General features: G+C 42.5%; 2 protein-coding genes across 4 annotated transcripts; one reads left to right on the top strand and one right to left on the bottom strand.

Moving 5' to 3' along the window:
- Positions 1 to 4,130: 4,130 nt before the first annotated feature.
- Positions 4,131 to 14,976, bottom strand: LOC133140950 (phytanoyl-CoA hydroxylase-interacting protein). The gene is made up of 5 exons (XM_061261270.1): positions 14,857 to 14,976; positions 10,879 to 11,055; positions 9,014 to 9,191; positions 8,328 to 8,445; positions 4,131 to 6,346 (listed from the first exon to the last, which is right to left on the bottom strand). Exons 2-5 carry the CDS (start codon positions 11,041 to 11,043, stop codon positions 5,800 to 5,802), a joined length of 1,008 nt encoding a protein of 335 aa, XP_061117254.1. The 5' UTR covers positions 11,044 to 11,055; positions 14,857 to 14,976; the 3' UTR covers positions 4,131 to 5,799.
- Positions 14,977 to 18,017: 3,041 nt separating this feature from the next.
- polr3d (polymerase (RNA) III (DNA directed) polypeptide D) lies at positions 18,018 to 22,720 on the top strand. Of its 3 annotated transcripts, none has more exons than XM_061260964.1 (9): positions 18,018 to 18,196; positions 18,921 to 19,080; positions 19,245 to 19,288; positions 19,407 to 19,561; positions 20,001 to 20,125; positions 20,448 to 20,646; positions 21,126 to 21,376; positions 21,482 to 21,634; positions 21,883 to 22,720. In XM_061260964.1, exons 2-9 carry the CDS (start codon positions 18,934 to 18,936, stop codon positions 22,000 to 22,002), a joined length of 1,194 nt encoding a protein of 397 aa, XP_061116948.1. In that variant the 5' UTR covers positions 18,018 to 18,196; positions 18,921 to 18,933; the 3' UTR covers positions 22,003 to 22,720. The 3 variants fall into 3 exon arrangements, with proteins under 3 accessions (XP_061116948.1, XP_061116946.1, XP_061116947.1); XM_061260962.1 differs by having other exon boundaries at positions 18,842 to 19,080; XM_061260963.1 differs by lacking the exon at positions 18,018 to 18,196 and adding an exon at positions 18,247 to 18,264 and having other exon boundaries at positions 18,842 to 19,080.
- The last annotated feature ends 321 nt before the right edge of the window (positions 22,721 to 23,041 follow it).

Raw genomic sequence — 23,041 nt, 5'->3', positions numbered from 1 at the left:
TTACTGGGGCATGGAGCATAAGCTTCAAGGCAAATAATATTTATGAACAATGTAAATTGCAATAGAGTTGATTCTGCTGTTATGCATTGGGAGTAAAAAAAAGTTAGAGTACAAAAGTTAAACTACATGCCGGCTGAATAAAATTGTTATTTTTATATTATGGTCCCCATCTGTGGCAAATTGCTAATGAATTCTCAGTGAAATGCTTTTAGCACACAGTCTGGATAAAATTTCTGTTGAAACCAGCAGAATAAGAACACTCCCTTCCCAGTGTCATGGTGACTGTGTTGGCTTCACTAAAGCTGTACGCTCATGCTGACAGAAGGCTGTGAACTTCCCCTGAATCTGTGGGGAAATATCATGGAAAAACCTCTGTTGAGTTTCTGTTGAATGTGACTATCCCATGGGTGCTTATGAGGCTAAACTCTGCCCTCAGCCTGGTGCTCTCTTTCTATATATGGCTTTAACATGAGAGAATGAGAGAAACTTCTGCAGTTCAAATGCTATTATGGTAGCAAAGGCAAGTGCTAGCTGGAAAATGTGGCAGTTGGCAGCACTGGGATCGGTTAATGCAGGTGAGTTACAGTAGTGCTCTACATACTCCCTGGGTTGGGCAGATATACAATGATTGTTTGTTTCATACACCTGCCCAGGAGTTGAGACATAGCTCAATATTCATTTGCAAAGAATGTCTTGCATCAGTTCCTGTGTCTGACTGACTGGAAATCAAACAATCATTTTATCGGATCATCTTTGAAGGAATGCCAAAGTCATTTGTCACGATGTGGGAATCAACATTGGTTTCTTCAGTTATCTTGCTTACTTTATTTCTCTTCCTTGCTTCTTCCTTGCTACAACTCCCCAACCTCACAGCTCTTGATACATTTGATAGCACAGTTGAGCAGCTAAGGTTTTTAAATTTTTCTACCAAATTTGGAATTGCAAGTTGTACCTCTGTCATCAAATGGCAGGCATTTATATAGGCATCATCACTGTGCCAACTGCACCCACTCAAAAATCACTGGGGCTGAAGCTTGTGTCCTCCGTTACCCTTTCAGACAAGCCAGTGACTATTTATACTTCAGGCCATGCAGTTCTACTGGAAAGCTATGCTACATAACATGGCCTAGGCTGAACCCTGTCTGGGATGTATAGCTGCACCATGTTAAGAAGAGCAAGATCAAAGAAATTGTCATTCAAAACTATAACCAAAGGTATTCCTGCCAATGCATTCTGTTTAGGCATTTAAATAGCCATTATTTGCAATTATTTTTTATAATTATTATTTCTGAAATTTTTCTGATTCATTAAATTATGAGCAAAAAAGGTGCTTGTATTGGCTATCATCTGAAAAAAAATCCCTTGAATATACTCAAACAGTAAAAGTTATATTGTGACTTTATATTGTAACACTCAATATGAGCTAAAGAAGAAGCTATATATAGTCTCTGTAATATTGCTTTGGTCTGGCTAATGCTGTGGTCTGTGTATTGTGGTGGTCTGGTGCACTGTGCAGTGACTCAGAGTGTTTGATAGTAATTGTGCTGTCACACCAGAGAAGCATAGTGTTTTGAGAATACATCAAATCCCCACAGTTTCAAAACCCACATCTGCAGAATTGAAACCCTACCTACATATTCTCTCGAACAGAGGGATAGTTCACTGACATGCTTTTCTCATGGTAAATAAATCAATGTGCCTATATTTAACTGAGTACCCCACATTTTCCCTGAGAAAAGACTGCCAGTTATCTACCCCTCTCACTGTTTGTAGTTTCCTCCTCCCATACGGCAAAGAATTGGGGTGACTCTTGATAATAGCCTCACCCTGGCCCCACAGGTATTCTCCACTGCCAGAACCTGCAGGTTCTTCCTCTACAATATACGCCGTATCCGTCATCTCCTGACGGAGAAAGCCACCCAGCTCCTAGTCCAGGCGCTTGTCATTTCTCACCTGGATCACTGCAACTCCCTCCTAGCCGGTCTCCCGGCTTGTGCCATCAAGCCCCTCCAGCTGGTCCAGAATGCTGCAGCCTGCCTGATCACCAGTCAGCCCAGGTCAGCTCATGTCATCCCACTCCTCATTGGCCTCCACTGGCTTCCTATTGCCGCACGCATCCGATTCAAGGCCCTAGTGTTGACATTTCAGGCTGCTAAGGGGACTGCCCCACCTTACATACAATCCTTAATCACCCCCTACTCCCCAGCTAGACCACTCTGGTCTGCCAGCTCTGGTCGCCTTATGGTTCCCTCACTAAGAGCACCTGGCGGTCAAGCTGCATGTTCACGCCTGTTAGCCCTTATGGTTCCTCAGTGGTAGAATGACTTGCCTACCACTGTCAGGACAGCAGAATCCCTCCCCCTATTTTGATGCAGACTAAAAACACACCTTTTCAAACTGTACCTTAGTCTCCTGATTCCCCCCCCCATTTCTGATATCCTCATCCCTCTTGTCTAACCCCAAAAAAACAACACTTTAGAACAACACTTCATGTGTATTTTACTAGTTATGGATGTGGAAGAAACTATGCACTTGTAAATTTCTTTGGATTAAAAGCATCTGCCAAATGACAAAAATGTAAATGTAAATGTAAAAATGTAAACTTTTTAAACACTTGCATGACAGTGTTCCATTTTTTTCTAGAAAGGTCGTCCTTAGGGCAGAACTGTTCCCGCATCAAAGCACACGTGATACCCAGGTCCGGATCTGGAGCAATAAAAGCAGTGCAATCTGATTGCAACCTATTCAAAACTTCCCCTGCGAGAATGGGCATAACTGGGGTTTCACAAATGACTGCAAACTTCCCTTCCCTGTGACTGAGACCTGGTGGCAAGAGTCTATGTGTTTATGAAGCTGTCTAAGGCTGTGGCCATTTTGTAAATATGCTTATTCTGCCATGCTCTCTGGCATGCACGTGTGTCACTAATATGTTCATAGAAATAAATTATGAATATTGTGATTATGAGTGTAGTTATTGCATTTTACACACACACACACACACACACACACACACACACACACACAGCATCTCTGAACACACAACTCGTCAAACCTCTTATTAATACCTAATAAAATGCTCACTGAGCCTATATGCAAGTGTTTTGGCACTATTGTTGTCTTACATTTTGTATTCTTAGAATAAATGCTGATGAATAAAATCATAATCATAGTATCGAAAGGGATAAAAAATGTTACATTGTATTGGCTTTTTCTTACAGTAAATAATTATAGATCTGCGGCACGGATGGTGTATTGGGTAGCACTGCCGCCTCACTGCAAGGAGGTCCTGGGTTTGAATTCCCGTCGGCCGGGGCCTCTCTGTGTGGAGTTTGCATGTTCTCCCCGTGTCCGCGTGGGTTTCCTCTGGGTACTCCGGTGTCCTCCCACAGTCCAAAGACATGCAGGATAGGCTGATTGAAGAGTGTAAATTGCCCATAGGTATGAGTGTGTGTGTGTGTGAGTGAATGGTGTGTGTGCCCTGCGATGGACTTGCGACCTGTCCAGGGTGTATTCCTGCCTTTCGCCCCAATGTATGCTGGGATAGGCTCCAGCCCCCCTGCGACCCTGTTCAGGATAATGGTGATTTTATGGCTATTGCTAATCTGAAGTTGAAAAGTGATTGTGCTCATGTTTCACAATGCAGATCTTGCACCTTCAGGTTCAAGTCCAGGCTCATCTGTATCAGTCTTTATTTTGTGAGTTGCTTTCTGACAAAAACGTGACATAAAGGAATAAAAAATACAAACTTACTTGTATTTAATCAGCTATCAATATTGGATTTCACACTGTCTGAGGCATAAAAATAGAGGCTTTGCCATTCATTTATTTAATTCATCCAGATAGTAGCTCCATGTAATGCTAGCTACAAAGGTAAAGGACAGTTGCAGAATGTCTTTGTTGCTGTGCCAATCATGAGTTTTTGTGCTAATTCATATCTTTTTGCTGTCTTTCCAGCTGAATATTGTGTTGCTGCAGATTCCATTTGCAGCATGGGAACTGGTTTACTGTCTGTATTGCGTACTCGAATGCCAACATTTATTTTTTATTTATTTTTCAAACATTCAGAAACCTGATGTTCTGTTCAAGAATGTCAATCCAAGCATGCTTCAAACAAAACCCTTTTTCCAGAATTAACCCTCCTGGTGCAGATTTAATTGGCAGAAACACATTTAAACACATAGATTATGTACACATATAATACAGTAATTGCAAGAATGTAAAATATTTCAGTATATATACAGTCAGTGGTAGTTCCATGGACTGTTGGTCATTTTGCACAATACATACGGGACTTTCATAAGACAGTAAAAACATTTAGGGATACTCAAGACACTATAAATCACAGCATGTATCAGGTGCATGGCCCCCTGCCTCCACGCCCCATTCAATGATATGTCGTTTGAAGGTTTAAACATTCAAGTGTACAATTTCATTCACTTTACACAAATGTATCAATTGTGCTTCCTAAGTCATGTACTGAGGGGTACTCGATATATAAATGTCTCATCCGCAGTTATTTAAATATGATATGAGGAAATTGTGGATAGCATGGAGGGGTGCACTGAGAAGTCTATTCTGAATAAAAGTGCAAGGTACAGGGCAGAGAATTGTAACACTATGCCAATGTTATAGGGAATGTTCATTCAAATAGTGTGGCTTGCTGTTGATAGACTGCTGATCTGGATTTGATATTGAGGTACCTGCTGATCGGTCATTGTTATAATACATTTGATTTATTGATGAAATAAGTCAAAATAGCAGTTTGTCTTAACTGAGACTGTCAAATATCAGATAGTAAGAAACAGTTTTGGATAAACCACATTTTATCTTTTTATCAGCACATATCTTTCTTTCACATTCCTGTAATTTGTATATAAGGTCAGCATTTAATTGTAATAGCTAAATGAATCCTGAATAACTGTGGCACATGTAGAACCAAAAATATAAAGAAAATACACATTGTGCATCCAGGACCATATATGGGCAACAGAGCATGCATTGTATGCCATTGAGTCCAAAAGACAGAAGCAATGTGAAAACCTACCCAGAATTCAATCACAAAAGAATTAGACAAGCTTCATGATTGAACAGTCAAGTTGAGTTTAACGGTCAGCTTAACAAATGTCAGAACCCAGCATTTCTTCAGCAAATGACTCATCATGTTTCCCACCTCAAACTGGCCTGGAGGTAGGTACTGCTGCTAGCTAGGAGAGGCAAAAAAAACTAGGAAAGGCTTGTTTTCTCTGCTGGTTTTTGTTCAATATTTATAAAGAAAAAACAGATGAAGAGTTTTTGTTTTTTGTATTACATATTACAAACTTCTAGCCATTGTGGTTGCCTGTTTTCTGATTTAAGTTTATGACATTAAAGAGTTTTTATGACTAACCCAAGCAATATAAAACACATTACAAACTGAACATACCGAGATCAACTGGACAGAATGCTTTAAACACCTTGGCAACAATTGTACCAACCTAAAATGTAATAGCATTATAGTACATATACTGTACAGTAGAATGGCCTTGTTCCTAACCAAATACAATTTTACCCTGGTCTGTTCTCTCAGTTTTGTTAACATGCTGTCAACATAAGGCTTATCTTTCTATTATGAGGATTTTTTTAAAAGAGAAATGTAACCCTTGGTAAACTCATTTTTGGAGATAAGGGGCTATTTTCATTTTTGGTCTTTAACTCCACGTGTTGTGAAGAGCATGCACACGGTCAGGCAGGTGGGGTGTCCCACATACCTGTTGTCCTTCCACAAAAATGAGTCCAGATTTGAGTTCCACCCTGCCCAGCTTAGCGACCCACACTGATATTGCAGATCTTGCAGCTGGGATCCTTTTTGGCATTAGCTGTGGACTGGCTCATCAGCTGGTGATGGCCGCTGATCTCTGCAAGAGTGCCATGCTCCAGGTGCACAGGCTCGGTGAAGAACACTTCCAGGATCACGTCGTGGGCGTGGCAGAACACAGGCTCCTCCCCCTCCCTTTGCGGGGGGCTGTAGGTCAGGAAGGGATTGGCTGAGAGGTCCAGCTTGGGCAGCCGGGTGCGGCAGAAGTCATCCCCCTCTGAGCCAGCAGGGGCCAGCACCAGAATGACGTAGTGGTAGGCAGTGTACATGCAGTAGAAGTCAGCAAAGTAAAGGCTGGTGGTTTGGTTGAGCAGGCATCCAGCGGGGATTTGGAAGCGCAGGGGGCCATAGGGGGAGTCGTTCGGGGGCAAGCCCGTGTCAAACTCTGTGTGGCAACTGAAGAAGACTCCCTGCAGGGTGCCGTTGATTGGAGAGCCATGGCTCCCGCTGTTGTCTTTCAGTGCTCGATGCATCAGTCCCCCACACGCCGTCCTGTAAGACCAAAATGAGCTCTGGCTACTTTATCACTCTTACACTCTGACTAGCACATAGCTAAATATTGACTGTTAAAACATTGATATTGAATACTGTATTTAACACTGATGAACTACACTATTGGACCTCTATGAACTATTTTTGACCTGAATTAAGCATTATATTTCATTTAATATTGAATGGTTTATGTGTAGTGTGAATGTGCCTTTTGAAAATAAATTATATATATACATATACAGTGGGGTCAAGAATTATTGGCACCCCTCACCAGCAATGCACAAACAAGGCTTAAAAATAAATAAATAATATAATTACAGAGAAAGGTAATACACCAACATGTGCCAAATACTGTAATAAACATTAATAAAGTAATGAAACATTACTTTATTAATGTTTCAATGGAAACAACCAAAATCATAACAATCATTTAATGAAAAATAAATTTCAACAAAATCATGGTTTCAGAATTATTGGCACCCTTCACCTAGTACTTAGTGCAACCACCTCTGGCAAGGATAACAGCATGGAGTCTCTTCCTGTAACTTTTGAGATTAAGGAACACATTTGGAGGGATTTTGGACCATTGCTCTATGCATATCCTTTCAAGATCCTTCACGTTCTTGGGTTTGTGCTTATCAACTGACCTCTTCAACTCAGCCCACAGGTTTTCGATTGGATTGAGGTCTGGTGACTGAGATGGCCATTGCAGAACGTTGATTTTGTTGTCACGGAACCATTTCTGTGTGGATCTTGAGGTGTGTTTTGGGTCATTGTCTTGTTGGAAAGTCCACCTACGACGAAGTCCCAGACTTCTGGTAGAGGGAACCAGATTTTCAGCCAAAATTGCCTGATACTTGCTGGAATTCATTATGCCATCAATCCTAACCAGTGCCCCTGGACCTCTGCAATTAAAACAGCCCCAAAACATGTCTTACCCACCACCATATTTCACTTCTCCTTGTATGCATCTCTGTTCCTACGCCAAACATACCGATGCTGTATCTGACCAAAACGTTCAATTTTGGTCTCATCTGACCAGAGAACCTTGTTCCAGTCATAATGTAAATGACGTTTGGCAAACTCCAAGCGCTTTCTTCTGTGTCTTGTGGTCAGAAAAGGCTTTCTTCTGGCAACCCTTCCAATGAGGCTGTGGTTATGGAGGTGGCGTCTGATGGTGCTTTTTGAAACCTGGTGACCCCAAGATGCCACCAAGGCCTGCAATTCTTTCACTGTGATCCTTGGGGATTTTGTTGCTTCTCTCACCATTCTCCTCAGTATCCTGGGGGGCAAGATGCAGCTGCGTCCTCTACCCATGAGATTTTCAACAGTTCCATATCTTTTGAATTTTTTTATAATTTCTCTGACAGTGCTCAGTGGTATATTCAATCGTTTGTGAATTTTCTTGTAGCCATTATCACGTTTATGAAGGTCTACGACCATCTGCCTCTTTTGAAGTGCCAATTCTTTTGTTTTCTTCATGGTGTTGGATGACAAAGGGATATTGCATGTGTGTTACGTCATTTTTATACCCTACTGAAACAGGAAGTGATGTAATCACTCAATACAGTTCCTTAACACATAGATAAACTTAAATAAGTGGAATTTAATACCTGGTTTAATTTTGGTAGGTGTTATTTACAATAATCTTTAATAATTGTGAAACATTGATTTGAAGGAAATAGATTTTTAATTAAATCAGTAAATGAGTAAATGAATCAGTAAATTTTGTTGGTTCCATTGAAACATTAATATAGCACAGTATTTATCACATGTTGGTATTTCGAGTTTGTCTATAAATATATTGTTTAGAATTAGAGTATTGTTTGTTCATTTTCTGTCAGGGGTGCCAATAATTTTTGAGCCCACTGTATATATATATATATATATATATATATATATATATATATATATATATATATATATATATACATAAAAAACCTCATCATGATTGCTTAGAACTTCCTGGCAAGGCACCCACCTGACATGATGGAAGTAATCGGGGTGTTGGTTCCGATAGAACATAGAGAATCTGAGCATTCTCCCTGATACGCCCTGGGCTTTCTCCAGAAGCTGCTGGAGGTGCTCCATAGCATAGTCTACAGGAATAGAAGTACATACAATGAGAAAGAAAAAATATAATTTTAAAAGCATGATATGTGTTTCTCTCAAAAAGATGTCTGACATTAATATGAGTTGTGAACACCTTTTCTAGTCTTTAGATCTTTAGCCTTTGAATGAATGATGAGAATGTGATTAAAGGATTGTAAGATGTGATTTAGAATTCCCAGCTATTCATGTCAGTGCTTTCATAATATCATAAAGCATATTAAATGAAACTGCTTCACCAGAGGTCTTCTTTAAGATTTACAACATAGACAAGAAGATGATTAATGCATGATATCTATCGGTATCAAGTGCCGCAAAATACTGTGGTTAGCACAATGGCTATTGAACAGCAGTTTTCAAGTCTCTGTTTTCCCTTTAATTTGGTGAATAAAGTGTGGGGATGGGACATATGGTTTTCACTCCTTAACCCCCTGAGCTGGTTTCCCCCCGACCATCTCTCTGTCTCTGTCCTCACTCCCTCCACAGGATCCCCCCTTTCCCTCACTCTTTTTCTCCTCCCCACACTCCCTCCATCTCTCAATCTCTCTCTCTACTTACCCCCAGTGCAGAACTCCACCACTTGGCTCCAGTCAGACACGTGGTAGTCTCCCCCATCTGGTAGCCGTATGGCCGTTTGGACAGCCACGCAGTACTCTGTGCGGGGGCTCAGAAACCAGTGTCCCCTCACAGCCATGGGCAGGGGGACTGCCTTGGCCACCAGCTTGGTGGGAACATCCTGGCCAAGCATACAGAAGTGAGTGGTCAATGAGTAAACACTGTGTTCTCGGTTGTACTCCGATGTCAAATGGAATTGCTGTTTGATTCACACAGTTGCCAGGGTGATTGTACACAGATCTATAATGCTTTCAGAGGTAAGATCAGAAATATGTGATGAAATTCTGAACTGAACATTCCAAAAAACCTTCTATTCAAAGGAATAAATATGTTTTAAACTGTCAGGCCATTAGGATAATTAAGGCTTTGCAAGAGAACATTTTCTGTCTTTGCTATACACATGACTGCTTTGGGGAAAAAGTGCTCATTAAGTCCAGTTATTTTTTTAATTTTCTGACGAATGGAGCCCAAGGACTGTGGCTGTTAAGGCAAATTTTACTTTAAGCGTTCGATTCTGGAGAACACAGAGGCTGATAGTGTTTTCTCCTTTCTTCCATATCCTCAGACAAACTTATCTCTGAGTACATGAGCGTTTCCTGTTTTGACTCAGTCCCATAACAAACGCAGTTAATCATGCCGTGCCCACAGAGCTGCATATCCATGGCAACCCTTGAATAAGTTTCATGACATTGATTCTGCCAGAATAGAGCTGAGACTGGTTCAGAGATAAGGGACCCTTGCGTCACACCAAGCAGCAGTCTAAGGCTTTGCAAATGTCAGAGTCAAATGAAAAAGATCAAATGAAACGAATACTGTCACAATCTTAAAAGGTAGCAATTAGGCTTCCATTAAGATATGCCATGCCTGTCATTGCCTCTAACGTCAGATGTGAAAGTATAGCTGTAAACTGGAACAGTCTGTCATGCCCTTGCCCCTCTGTCTCAGAGCTCACACATAAGCATTAGACCTCTGAGAGAGACAAATTATTGCTGACTGTGAGACAGAGCCTGTTTTTGAGCTGACTGTGAGACAGAGCCTGTGTTTGAGCTGACTGTGAGACACACCTTTGTTTGAGCTGACTGTGAGACACACCTTTGTTTGAGCTGACTGTGAGACACACCTTTGTTTGAGCTGACTGTGAGACAGAGCGTGTGTTTGAGCTGACTGTGAGACACACCTTTGTTTGAGCTGACTGTGAGACACACCTGTGTTTGAGCTGACTGTGAGACAGAGCCTGTGTTTGAGCTGACTGTGAGACACACCTGTGTTTGAGCTGACTGTGAAACAGAGCCTGTGTTTGAGCTGACTGTGAAACAGAGCCTGTGTTTGAGCTGACTGTGAAACAGAGCCTGTGTTTGAGCTGACTGTGAGACAGAGCCTGTGTTTGAGCTGACTGTGAGACAGAGCCTGTGTTTGAGCTGACTGTGAGACACACCCTGTGTTTGAGCTGACTGTGAGACACACCCTGTGTTTGAGCTGACTGTGAGACAGAGCCTGTGTTTGAGCTGACTGTGAGACAGAGCCTGTGTTTGAGCTGACTGTGAGACACACCCTGTGTTTGAGCTGACTGTGAGACAGAGCCTGTGTTTGAGCTGACTGTGACACCCTGTGTTTGAGCTGACTGTGAGACAGAGCCTGTGTTTGAGCTGACTGTGAGACAGAGCATGTGTTTGAGCTGACTGTGAGACACACCCTGTGTTTGAGCTGACTGTGAGACAGAGCCTGTGTTTGAGCTGACTGTGAGACAGAGCCTGTGTTTGAGCTGACTGTGAGACAGAGCCTGTGTTTGAGCTGACTGTGAGACACACCCTGTGTTTGAAGCGGTTGGGGTCCCCGCCCTCCTTGCGACTCAGATCAATGAAGTAGTGGGTCACCCTCTGCGCGTCCTCAGGCACCATCTCCCAGGCGATGCGGAAGGAGTCACAGGTCACCTCACTGATCTGGATATTATGAGGTGTGGAGAGGGAGTCCATGTCTGCTACCAGCTGCCAAAGGTCAAAAGAAGGAAAGGGACTTAGCTTTCAAATTCTTCTCCATAACTTCACTTATCAGTCGATACGGTTGCATTCATAGGCTTAATTACGTCATTACAAAAAGTTTCTGCTTCAATACCAGTACAAAGACAAACCTAAAATGCCCCCCAGTGGTTATTTATGCAAAAGCACTTATGAGGCCGAAGGTAATATTTTCCCATTGAATTTACAGACGTTCCTGAAGTCTGGTAAGTTAGCAGCTGAACTAAGCCTCATGCCGTCAGCCATACTATAAATAGGAGACCATGGAGATAGTGTTATGCAGTGTTCAGTATCCAGAGGGAGATGTTTTTTCCAGTGTTCACTATCCAGTCAGATCATGTTTTGGATCATAATTGTGATCACGCTTACATTTTAGTTGTCCTTTTGCTATATTTTTGTAGCCAGGCCTTCTTAGTGAAAGAGATTGTAACTCCTTGCGTAGCCTCCTGTGGTTAGATCAATAGTCTCCCCATTACGACTACAGGTTTTATTTATGGCGTGTCTGAGTGCAACAACTGGGAGGAGCCGAAAGCTCTGTTAAATAAGCACCTTGATAAGAAGTTAGATAGGCTGTTGGCCAGCGTTTTGAAAACAGAGATCAATTCTGTCACTGATGCTTCTACCCCAACTCTTCAGTCTCCACCCCCCCCACACACACCTCATTCAGCCATTCACCTCCTTCTGACTTTGCTCCCTCTCCTGTTCCACCTTGACATGGATGCATATTCTCCAAAACAAACATCTCATGACGAGAGCCCAGACAGTCACACCACAGGGACGGCAAACCTGCCCCTCCTGCCACCTTGCCAACCCAGGTTCCCCTAGCAGTAGTCTCCTGGCAACACCTGCTCCACTGTCCTTCAGATTGACTATATGGCCCTTCAAAAAGCCTGTGTAAACAGTGTCTGCGCAAATCCCCTGGACCAAGAAGGATGTCTCGGTGCTTGTTGATGAAAAGCCTCACAAAGAATTCTCAGCATAGTTGAACCAAATATGCTGCGCATGCAAACTTCTCCAGTTTCTCCATCTCTGCCCTGTGCCTCTGTGGTTCCTCAGAGAGGTTGAATGTATGATGAAAACAGCAGAGCAAGCATAAAGGATGGAGACCTTCATCAGGTTATGCGGCATGTGGACAGTGGGAGGGAAATGAAATGCCAGTAGAAATTTGAGATGATATATGCTCATATATATTTATTTATTTCCCCGTCTGTTTCCGGGGGCCATTTGATCCACCCTGGTGCCCACAGCCTTGAAGAAGGGATTCAATCAGCAAGCTGGGGCTTTGTGTTTGATTAGCCATCACCTTTCCCCAGGAATCGATGATCCAGCTGATGTGTTCTCAGCAAAGACAATTACCTTCCTCTCTGGTCTGGGGTGGGTGTACGTCAGATAGAGAAGGAGAGGAAAGACTTACGGGTGCTCTCTTTCACTCTCTCGCTCCTTTGCTCTCTCTGGGTCACTCAGACAATTCGTTATCCTTTCCACTCCATCAGTCTATCTTCCTATCTGCCTCCATATCAAACTATGTTTTTGTAACACTATATTCCTCCTCATCAAATGCCATTTTCAATTCTCCCCCAGTGCCACCCCATTGCTGCAAACCTACAGCAGCAATGACTTTGCCAAACAGGGCAAACAGCTATTTCCCTTTAATTACAAGCACTAAGACACAAACCATGTGCTGAGAGCATATTCTTGAATGTCACAGCATATGTTAATACCGATACATGAGTACACGCTGTCGTTGGAACGGTCTCTGACTGTTGCTTTACGGTGTGTGTTGAGTGTGTGTGAAATTGGTGCACTGGCCTCGCGTGTTTGCACACAGGCAGGGCACAAGGCTGCCGTAATCAAGCGTGCGTGTCCAATGGCATTACAGTCTGCCCTGTGCTGTAGCCACTGCTGCAGCTCATTAAACCCTATGAGCTGTGAAATGCGTGCGTGCCGGCTGCAGCGTTTCCGTGGCGAGAGAGTGGATGTGCTGTGCGGCGCTACGCAGGTCTCCCTTGTTTCCTGACAGATGTTCATCTTGCTCTGTGGTGTCTTCACATATGCAGGATGTAGGGCACGAGGAAAGCCTCATAGGACAGTAGTGAAAGCTTACTCCCCTCCAGTACATCTTGCTCTACTTTCTGCGAATATGAGCATTTCCGTCCTGTTCGACTGTTCATCAGTTCACGTTTAAAAAATTGTTATCTGATTAATACAGATAAATCATTGCAGTGAATCAGGTTGCTATATGGTCTTAATGTTTTTATCTTGTCATTCCTCAGAGGAAAGAGGCCATCGGCATTGGGATTTTAGAATTACACTCAGGGGAAATACCAGTGTGAGTGAACCTGTTCAGTGGAGTTTAAATATGTCAACTGCACAACTGCACAAAGTAACACAACTCCCTCTTGTTCATCATTAAGATGTCATGATGAATCTGTGTGAATACTGAATGAAGCTATTGAAGTGAAGCTATTTGTCCCCTCTGTTGCACACGTATTATATTATTGCTTAATCGGTTTGGTTAATGCTGTGTTAGTGCATGCATGCATGTGTACAGTATGTGTGAGTTTTTATACCCTTTAGATGCTGACAGTTGTAATGAATCTATGCTTCAGCAATGTTATCCTCCAGCAGCAGTGGGGTAAGCGTATCAGGTGTACAAATTGGTGTTGAATTCACCCAAAATATATGCAGCTGATAGGAACTGGGGTACGGGAAGGGTGTGTGCATGTGCGCGTGTGTGTGCATGTGTGTGTGTGTGCATGTGCACGTCTGCATGTGCCTGGGCATGTATGTGTGCCAGAGGACAGGGGGATGGGTTTATACTAATGCACCATGCTCACAAACCCTGGCAGTCTCAGAATGAATCAGAATTAATATGATTTGGCTATAAATAATTGTTATCGTGAAACAGAATGCAAGGAACAAAACTGAAGGCAAACAACATATGGTCTTGACAAAACAATTTTATCTTCAGGTAATAGCCATGTCTTCACGTGACTGGTGTGAAAGTGGACCCAGCTGTGATGCAGATCTTACTGGAAAAGATCAACCTTTCTTTCATTCTCTTTGTCTCGTAATGGACTATCTCAACACTGGAATAGAAATCTGCAAATGGTTGTTAATGGCTTCATGGTTTGGGATTATATTGATGTGCGGAGAGTGCATCCACAACTGCACTGCAGTCTGGGGGCAAGTCAGTCCCTAAACAGCTTAAACCTCACAGCCATCTATTCAACCATAAAAACTGCCATAATAAATGAATTCATACTCTGAGATACAGAACAGAGTTCAGACCATCCAGACACTAATTGAGACAATGAAGACCAAACCAGACAGCTAACTGAGACAGTTAAAACCAGAACTCTAACACAGTGAGGTGCAGATCATATTGTGGACCAGTGCGTGAGCATCTGAGATACTGAGCACTGTTGAAACCAGCATGGCAATTCTAAATTTTTTGACCAACATTCAACTGCCTTAACATACAGAACACACAGACAGTCTAACTCATAGTATCACCACGAGTGACCAGCATAGCAGTACACTAAGACAATGAACAGACTGAAGCAACCTCAGATGTTCACAGATTATCACAGCACTAGACACTGTAAGGGTTTTCACACAAACAAACTGAGCACCTGAACACGATACTGCCATCTGAGAACCAAACATCAACAGAAAGCCTGCATGTTTACATGAAGCTCACCTCCAGCTGGTGTGAAGTAATACCACAACAGTGTGGAGAAACAGACGACACATGATTCAAAACCTTACCTCTGTGCAGCGGTGCTGAGCAGTGAGATGGAATCCGTCTACGGATGGGATCAAAGACTGCAAAGCCAAGTGTTTCGGATTCACCTCTTCTCTCTCTCTCTCTCTCTCTCTCTTGCTCTCTCGCTCTCTCTTGATCTCTCTGTCTCTTTCTCTCATTCTCTCGCTGCCTTCTCTGCAGTGGATGATGGATCCCTCAGGAAAAACCATTAGGAAGTAAAATGAGTGTATCTCTCCTTCTCTTTCTCTCTCTCTCTCTCTCTCTCTCATACACCTCTCTGATGTAGGGGCTGAGAGCGTCGGGAGAGGATGTGTTTTGAACTGCTGCCTGCACAGTTCCACAGCTCTACTCCCTAAATACTGCCCACTGCTTCACACACAGTATTTTGCGGAGGTGTTTATGTGATGCAGTGGACTAGTCGGTAACACTTTACAATAAGGTCACATGAATTGACATTAACTGATGTAATTAACATCAATTAATGATTTACAAATCATAGATTTTAATGATTTAAATGTATTCTTAATTCCTAAGTAATGTGTTAGTTACATTAATATTTATACATTATCAAACCATAGGACGTTTTATTTGTTAAAAATTCATAGATACAATAACAGTTTTTTTCATTCCAGCATGTATTCATGATGTACAAATACATAAACAAAGCTGAACAGCTTAACGTTTCAGTTGTCGGATACATTAGTGCATGTCAATCCATGTAACCTTAGTGTAGTGTGTTACCGCCAACTAGTCATATGCATTTAGAAATGATATGTGCAGTATGTATGATACTGTAAAAATATCCATCTAACATGAACAAATGCAATCCATTGTATTACAATCCAAAAAGTCAAATGTAAAGTCAAACTAAAATTGCAAATTGCAGTAGTTCCGCGATTAACTTCCTGAAAGATTTCGGATTAAGATTTCATGTCTACCTCCTTTTTCCATTCTGGAGGATATGATGGGAAGGGATCTCCAGCAGTTACCGGGGTTTCCTGAATTGGGCATAATGTAAATGTGTCAAAACAAAATGGCAGTGCACTGTGCTACCCAGCACTGGAGCTCCTTACCAAATGCTGTACCATATGGACCCTCTCAACAGGACAAACAACCCACTCATCTATCGGGAGATACACGAATGAGCACAGCGAGAGACTGTTACTGTATAACAGAACCAAGTAAACAAAATAAATTATCTATTGAAAGCATGATCACTAAGAGAAAATGCACTTCCTGTTTGTTCAAAAATAAGTTTTCTGACACCTAATATAATAATGCTATTTATCATCATACAGAACCTTCAATACTAGGGTAAAGCATTTTGTCTAGAAGAAATGAACATGAAATATCTAACGATATGAATCGGTGGTTGAATGGTGAGGCATATGGTAAAAATAATGTACATCATACAGCACTGAAGCCAGTAACGGTAAAGTGAAGCCATCTGTGCAAGTCAGTGACTGTGTTTGCTCAATGATATGTCCTGTGGTCAATGTTCCAATGATGCATTACCCAGGACACTGTCCTCAACAAGAATTGGTTTTATCAGCGGCAGCGATCGCAACTCGCAGCCATAAAGGGAGACACCACTGCGTGAATTATCACAGAGCGTCCCCGCTCCTTTTATACGCCAGGCTGGCTGCAGCTAACCAGTCTCATCACATAGTAATTAAAATGCAATCATCCATCTTCAGACAAACCTTGACAGCAGGGCAAGGGCACATCAGGGGCAAACACAACGGAGTGCGCATCAGTGGGGCTTAGAGAACAACTGTCACAAGAAAAACTGTTAAACTGTGGGTAATAATATTTTACATTTAATACCAAAATATCTCTATAATATACTGGACTGTAGTATAGGATTCTTTTATTTATTGTATTGTTCTTTGTGTCGATGCAAAATTGTATTTTTTCCTAGCTATGCAGGATCAGATAAGTGAGAATTGCATTTAGATGATTCCATTACATGAATCATTTATCAAATGGTCTAATCCAGGGTGATTTATGGATTCGTGCATGAGACAAAATACACATTGATATAGAAATGTCATGCAGCAAAACATCACAATGTGACTGCAAAAACTGCTAGCTGAACTAGTCAGCTGTAACAAAGTGAAGAGGCCAGCCTAAATACAATAAGTTGTTCAGCAAATGTGTTTGAAAATAATATTGACTTAGAGACACATTGAGCAGCTGAATTCTGGATAAATAGTGGTGGTAGTTGTTTAGGCGGCATGGATGGTGCAGTGGGTAGCACTGCCGACTCACAGCAAAGAGATCCTGGGTTTGAATCCCGGTTGGCCGGGGTGTGGAGTTTGCATGCTCTCCCCATGTTTGTGTGGGTTTCCTCCCACAGTCCAAAGACAGGCAGGTTAGGCTGATTGGAGCGTCTAAATTGCCCGTAGGTATGAGTGTCTGAGTGAATGATGTGTGTGCCCTTTGATGGACTGGCGACCTGTCCAGGGTGTATTGCTGCCTTTTGCCCAATATATGCTGGGATAGGCTCCAGCCCCCCTGCAACTCTGTTCAGGATAAGCGGGTTAAGATAATAGATGGATGGATGGTAGTTCTTTATTTAATCATCAAAAATAACACGAAGATCAATACAATGCTTCACAAAGTATCTATTGTTTAAAATGGCCGAGGATAATGCATAATGTATTCCACTTGAAGTAGGCAGTGAGAAACATGTGGATCCTTCGGCTATTAGAAGAGCCTATAGCTCTGGGTCACTGATAAAAATTAGTTGAGTATTTTAGATTCTAAGTTCTGGCCAGCCCTTCTGATCAATAAATGCACTGAACATAATGAATTGTAACAGGTTAAGCTTAAAATTATAATTGTGTCATCCTTGTTTGTTTGTGCAAGACAAATGTAAAACTTAAAATTAAGCATAAGCACAACCTATCCTTTGCATCAAGTACCCCGTTTGGCCATTATTTTGAAAAAAAAAAAGTATTAATTCTGACAACCACAGAGGAGTAAGCACATTGCTTCGAGAAAAAACTAAGAGGGATTAGACTAATTGTGAATTTGATCATACCATTGGCCTGTGCTGGTTGAGGACAGGATGTCGCTTTAGCCCTCACAAAGATGGCGTCTGAACAGAACGCATCGAGATGACGGAACGTCACACGGGTCAAAACGTGAAATTACGAAACTGTCATGGCGCCGTCGCGCTGTCCACGTGAATTTGTTGGAGGTTTGTTTCTGCTTGTCAGAGAATGACAATTAAGTAAGGATATAGTAAACGCATGTGATATATCCAAAAAAGAGAAACCCCGCTTTGTTCGTGTCCGCGGACATTATTTTCATTTTGGGGAACAAAGACAAATCCAGGTAATTTGTAATCAGTGTGACTTTGTAGTTACAGTACGAAGACTAGCTAGTTGGCGGTGTGTTGCCAAGTGAGTTGGCATGTTTTTCGTGACTCAACATCTAGCTATGGCTAAGCAGCTACCTATATGGATATCTGTTGTTGTTTCTATTATATCAAATTAATGGTCTACTTTGCTTTGTATGTAGTTCGTTAACATCTTTGGCATTAAAATAGATCAAAGTAATTATCAGCTAGCTTTCAAGTAAGTTGGCCTGAATAATGTCTTGCGTTATTCGTTCCATCCATATTTAACTGGGTGACTAGATAAATGTCCCGTAACGTTATTAAGTTAGTAACTTATAGTTTTAATAGGACAGTTGTCAGCACCTCTTTTGTTATTTTCTGTCCCCTATACGGAATACAGTACGCTGCGTTTGTTTATGGCTGACAAAGTAGATGATTTGCATATGTGCATACAAATATGGACTTCCGGAATAACGTGTTTGCTGGTACATTTAACTCTTCTGCATTCTTCGATACATGCCCTAGTTGTTGTTAAAAAGGTTTCTCAAACGTTTCTAAAAGGTTGGAAGCATCATAGTAGTAATTAGAAATGAAGGAAGTGGCCATTTTTGATATGCTGCTTTTCTGTTTGGGCTGTTTAGGTCAGGAGAACGGTCAGGAGTGGGTCCAGTTCAGATTGAATCAGTGTTGTGTCCCCTGGTTCTTTACGGCGTGAAACAGTGCCTGAGAGAGCATGGCGGAGGATGGCCGCTCCAACCCCCCTACACCCAATGTGCCTGGAAAGGGTGTGCTGGCTGGCCGCAGGCTGCCTGCCACTCTCTCCCCCGGTCGGCTGCCCACCATGCGCTCGCGGGACCTCACCCTAGGAGGAGTGAAGAAGGTATGGTCCTCCCAGTCATGAAAGCAGCCAATGGAGTGGCCTAGAGTGTTTTCTTATTGGCGTGTTGGTGGGCAGATCTAGAATGAATGCAGTAATGTATGTTTTTAATGTCATCTTGTCAATCTTGTGTTCATGCTAACATAACCTGTTTGTTTGTCATGCAGAAAACATTCACCCCAAATATCATTGGGCGCAAAGTTAAAGAAGAGTAAGTTGAGTGGACAAGCCACTCTTGTTGAGACATTTTTCTACTCCATTCTTTTATTCATTGGAACATTACGAAGCTTTGCTGCGAACAGCCAGTGAAATGGGTTTTGTGCTCGCAGGCCGAAAGCAGAGGGCGGACAGAGGCGGGAGAGGAAGGACGCGGACCGGGGCCGTGGGCGGGACGGGCGTGGCCGGGGCCGCGGACGCCCTGAGGTCATCCAATCACACTCCATTTTCGAGCAGGGACCTGCTGAGTTGATGGTGAAGAAGAGGGGTGAGGAAGGAAACATCTGAGACACATGGACACAGAAAGTGCAACACTGCTCTGCAGTTTTGGTCAGGTCAAATGAACAGCCCCTGCCTCACTATTATTGTATTTACTGTCAACATTACCATTCATTTTTATGGTGATTTGATTGCAAATATGTATACATTTTCATTGGTAAGGGAAGACCTTTTTGAATATCTTGGAGGGACACACACTAAACAAGGGGTTTCAAACTCTGGTTTTGGAGTATCATAGTGTCTGCAATATTTCCTTTCAGTCCGCAGCCAAATAAGGCATAGAGAACAAGGTATGTGGACTCTTTAGCCAATAACCAGCAGACAATAACCAATGACCAGCAAACACTTCTGGCCTGGAATTTGACACCCTTGCACTAACCATTGGAGTGTTTCTGGAAGTTATTTTTTCTTAAATTGTTTTCCTTCAGGCACCTATGATGGGGACAAGGACACCCCTGCCGTGGGCCCTTCACCCATCATTAACATCAAGAAGGAGAAGAGGGAGACTGAGGAGGAAACCAAAGAGATACTCCGTATGTTGGAGAGAGACAATGTGAGTCCCTGTGTGTCTGGTCATAAAAATGTGCTTCCTCTTCAGTCTTTTGCTCTGGGCTTTCTTGATGTGTCTGATCGTTCGAAGGCTTTTACCATAGTTCTTATTTTACTTGGCTACAGCCATCTATTTTACTGTCTCTCCATCTTTGTTGATATAAAATCCTTCAGCAAATCCTTTTATTCATTGGATATTTACTTACTAAAACCCAGAAATGTGGTTACTTTGTCCACTTGTTTGACATCAACCCATGACACTTGATGATACTAGATGATACTTCGCCTGTCTTTTACTTATTCTTTCCTCTCCTCCATGATTCCAGTTTCTGGATGACCCTCGACTGAGGAGCGAGCTTAGGAGCTGTCCTGTTCAGCTGCCATTGGCTGTGTCAGGGTGGGTCTTCAAGGAGGAGTTTAGTGCTGACATCAAAGAGAGCCTCAAAGCTGAGGAGATGAAGGGTGAGGAGGAGGAGGAGGAGGGTGATGGAATGGACATGGAGGATCCAGTAGCCAAAGTCAAAGGTAACCAAATAAACAAGTTATCACATCCAGAGGACCACAGCCCCAATCCGGCATATTGCCTGTGTCTAACCATTTATATGATAAAAGATTAACACTGTCCAACGGGGCAGTAATACTGGCTGGAATTATGTATTACAAACTCTGTTTTGCAGCCAACAGTTAAGTCTCAGTAAGGTTGTTTCAGTAACTGTTTCATAGTCATCTAATGACATTGCTTTTATCAAAACAATAAAACTAAGGGAAGATGTTTCTTTGGGCATGTAGTGTATTTATAAATCAGCCTGATGATGCCTATTGACTTGAAATATACTCATAATAATGTTAGTCTGGCTGCAACTATTGATTTAGAACATGCTTGCTAGACTTGATCCTTTGGGATCATTTTCAATGAGCTGTTCCAGAAAACATAAAAATGACTGTCTAGTTATTCATAACTGTCGCCTTGCTTTCCTGGGCCTCCCTCTTCTCCATCTCTTCAGTGAAGGAGGAGCCAGCAGATGGTCCAGAAGTCAGGAAGATGGAGCCCTCTTTCAGGCCTCCTCCTCTGCCTGAGCCCGAGTCATTGCCAGAGCTTCTGAAGTCTTGGAGCCAGTCCAAGGGGGAGGAGCTGTTTTTCATGCAGCTGCCCGATTCGCTGCCCGGGCAGCCCCCTACTGAGGATGTCCGGCCAGTCAAGAAGGAAGTGCAGTCTGAAGATGGCCAGATGCTTATGAAGACTGAAAATAGCCAGGTAACTATGCCCACATGCAGCTTGAATAATACATAGTTTTATGTGTATGCTTGTGTGGCCAGGTGTGTGTGACTACATTGTGTGTGACCCTTATCCTGAGGGCAGGAGGAAGCAGAAGATGAGAATAACTGCTGTTTGGGGCAACTCCATGAGGGACTTGTGGGTCGGCTGCTGGTACGCAAGTCTGGGCGGGTGCAGCTCATCCTGGGACAAATCACTCTGGATCTGGCCCTGGGGACTTCCTGCGCCTTCCTGCAGGTCAGATTATTGAATAATCTGCTTTTATGCAGCATCTGTGTTCTGTCTCTGCACTCTTGATACCTGGAGTCCTGTGCCATTATTACAAAGGCATTGTCCCCAGGATGATATTTTGGAAAATATTTTGTTTCGTAAATTAATTCTGTATGAAGTTGTACACTTTTAATACCTCAAAAGTACAGCAGTACCTTGCACATGTACACTCGTTTCCCTCATGCACTCTTTTATCCCTTGCTCACTCTTTTTAGGAGTTGGTATCCGTGGCAACAGGAGAGGGGAGGATTGGTGACCTTTCTGTGCTGGGTCATATCAAACACAAACTTGTCTGCTCGCCGGACTTTGAGGCTCTGCTGGAGAACAGGGCGTGAAGAACTTGGGCGTCCGCAGGCTGTGCAACAGAAAAGCTCCCACACTGCATCTGATCCCCGGACTCACCTCTCTGCAGCTAACTGTGTTCCAGGACCACTTGTATGACTACGATCCTAAATGGACTAAGTCCTACAGCTGAAACCTAGCTGGAGGGAATTCTGCATTTACAACTACTATTTGTCATTGTTTTTTTGTTTTTTTCTCAGAGCAGTTAACTGATGGGAGACTATTATTTGCTTGGTTTCCCCCGTTAAAATGGCCTTTGAGTTTCCATTTTCACATAATGCTCTTTCACATAATGAGAGATCTAATAGGATGGCTATGAGGAAGTTTAATAATCATTAAGATTGTTGCCAAATTTCCTCTGTTTGAAGTAAAGCTTTGTGTTGGAAGAGATTTCTCAGGGACATTGAGATAATTGTGGGGCCCACAAATGATTTTATTTTTCCAACAAAAGAATGTCATCCGATTCCCCCTTTTATTGTAAGACTGAAAGGCTGGAGAGCAAGACGATGCCAGGCATCAGATTCCTGACCTCCTGACTCCTCTGGGATCATTCCAATCCAAAACCTCCATCCCTATATTCTGAGATCAGCATCGTCAAGAGGAGTTGGTGACAGTGGTAGATTGTCATGCCGAATAAGCAGTCAATTCTCACCATGGTGCTGGTTTTGGTGGTGGGCAAAATGGTTTTGTCAATAAATGTCTTGAACAGAATGGACACGTGGCTTTCCTTTGTACGTCATTCATTTCCGCTGTTGCTTGTCCACTGCTTCCTCCGCAAGGCGCTTGCAGTCACAGTCTCTTTCATGATGTGTACACTAGTATGTATGAAGGCCTTTTGAGGAGGCCACTGAACCAAAATGAAACTTGGTTTGTTTCTGATCTCCAAGTCACAGTACCAGTGCCTCCCTGCTATAGCGATCATTAATTATCATGAATGATTATTGAACACTAGATAAACAAAGGAAAGCACTGTAGCACAGTTTGTTTAATGCTGTCCTTCAAAGGCTGGTTGGTCAGGTTGATATAATTTAT

The sequence above is a fragment of the Conger conger genome, chromosome 11, assembly GCF_963514075.1.
Source record: "Conger conger chromosome 11, fConCon1.1, whole genome shotgun sequence".
Lineage (NCBI taxonomy): Eukaryota > Metazoa > Chordata > Actinopteri > Anguilliformes > Congridae > Conger > Conger conger.
The sequence above is the reverse complement of the archived record's forward strand: the minus strand, read 5'-3'. Positions and strand labels throughout refer to the sequence as shown.

Bases quoted from the DNA above. Each gene is read 5' to 3' on its own strand.
- LOC133140950 (XM_061261270.1), bottom strand. From the start codon at position 11,043: ATGGACTCCCTCTCCACACCTCATAATATCCAGATCAGTGAGGTGACC. The intron at 8,446-9,013 runs GTAAGTAGAGAG...CTATTCCTGTAG, and splicing joins GGTGGAGTTCTGCACTGGGG to ACTATGCTATGGAGCACCTC. The intron at 6,347-8,327 runs GTGGGTGCCTTG...TTGGTCTTACAG, and splicing joins GATTACTTCCATCATGTCAG to GACGGCGTGTGGGGGACTGA.
- polr3d (XM_061260964.1), top strand. From the start codon at position 18,934: ATGGCGGAGGATGGCCGCTCCAACCCCCCTACACCCAATGTGCCTGGA. The intron at 19,081-19,244 runs GTATGGTCCTCC...TTTGTCATGCAG, and splicing joins CCCTAGGAGGAGTGAAGAAG to AAAACATTCACCCCAAATAT. The intron at 19,562-20,000 runs GTGAGGAAGGAA...GTTTTCCTTCAG, and splicing joins GTTGATGGTGAAGAAGAGGG to GCACCTATGATGGGGACAAG.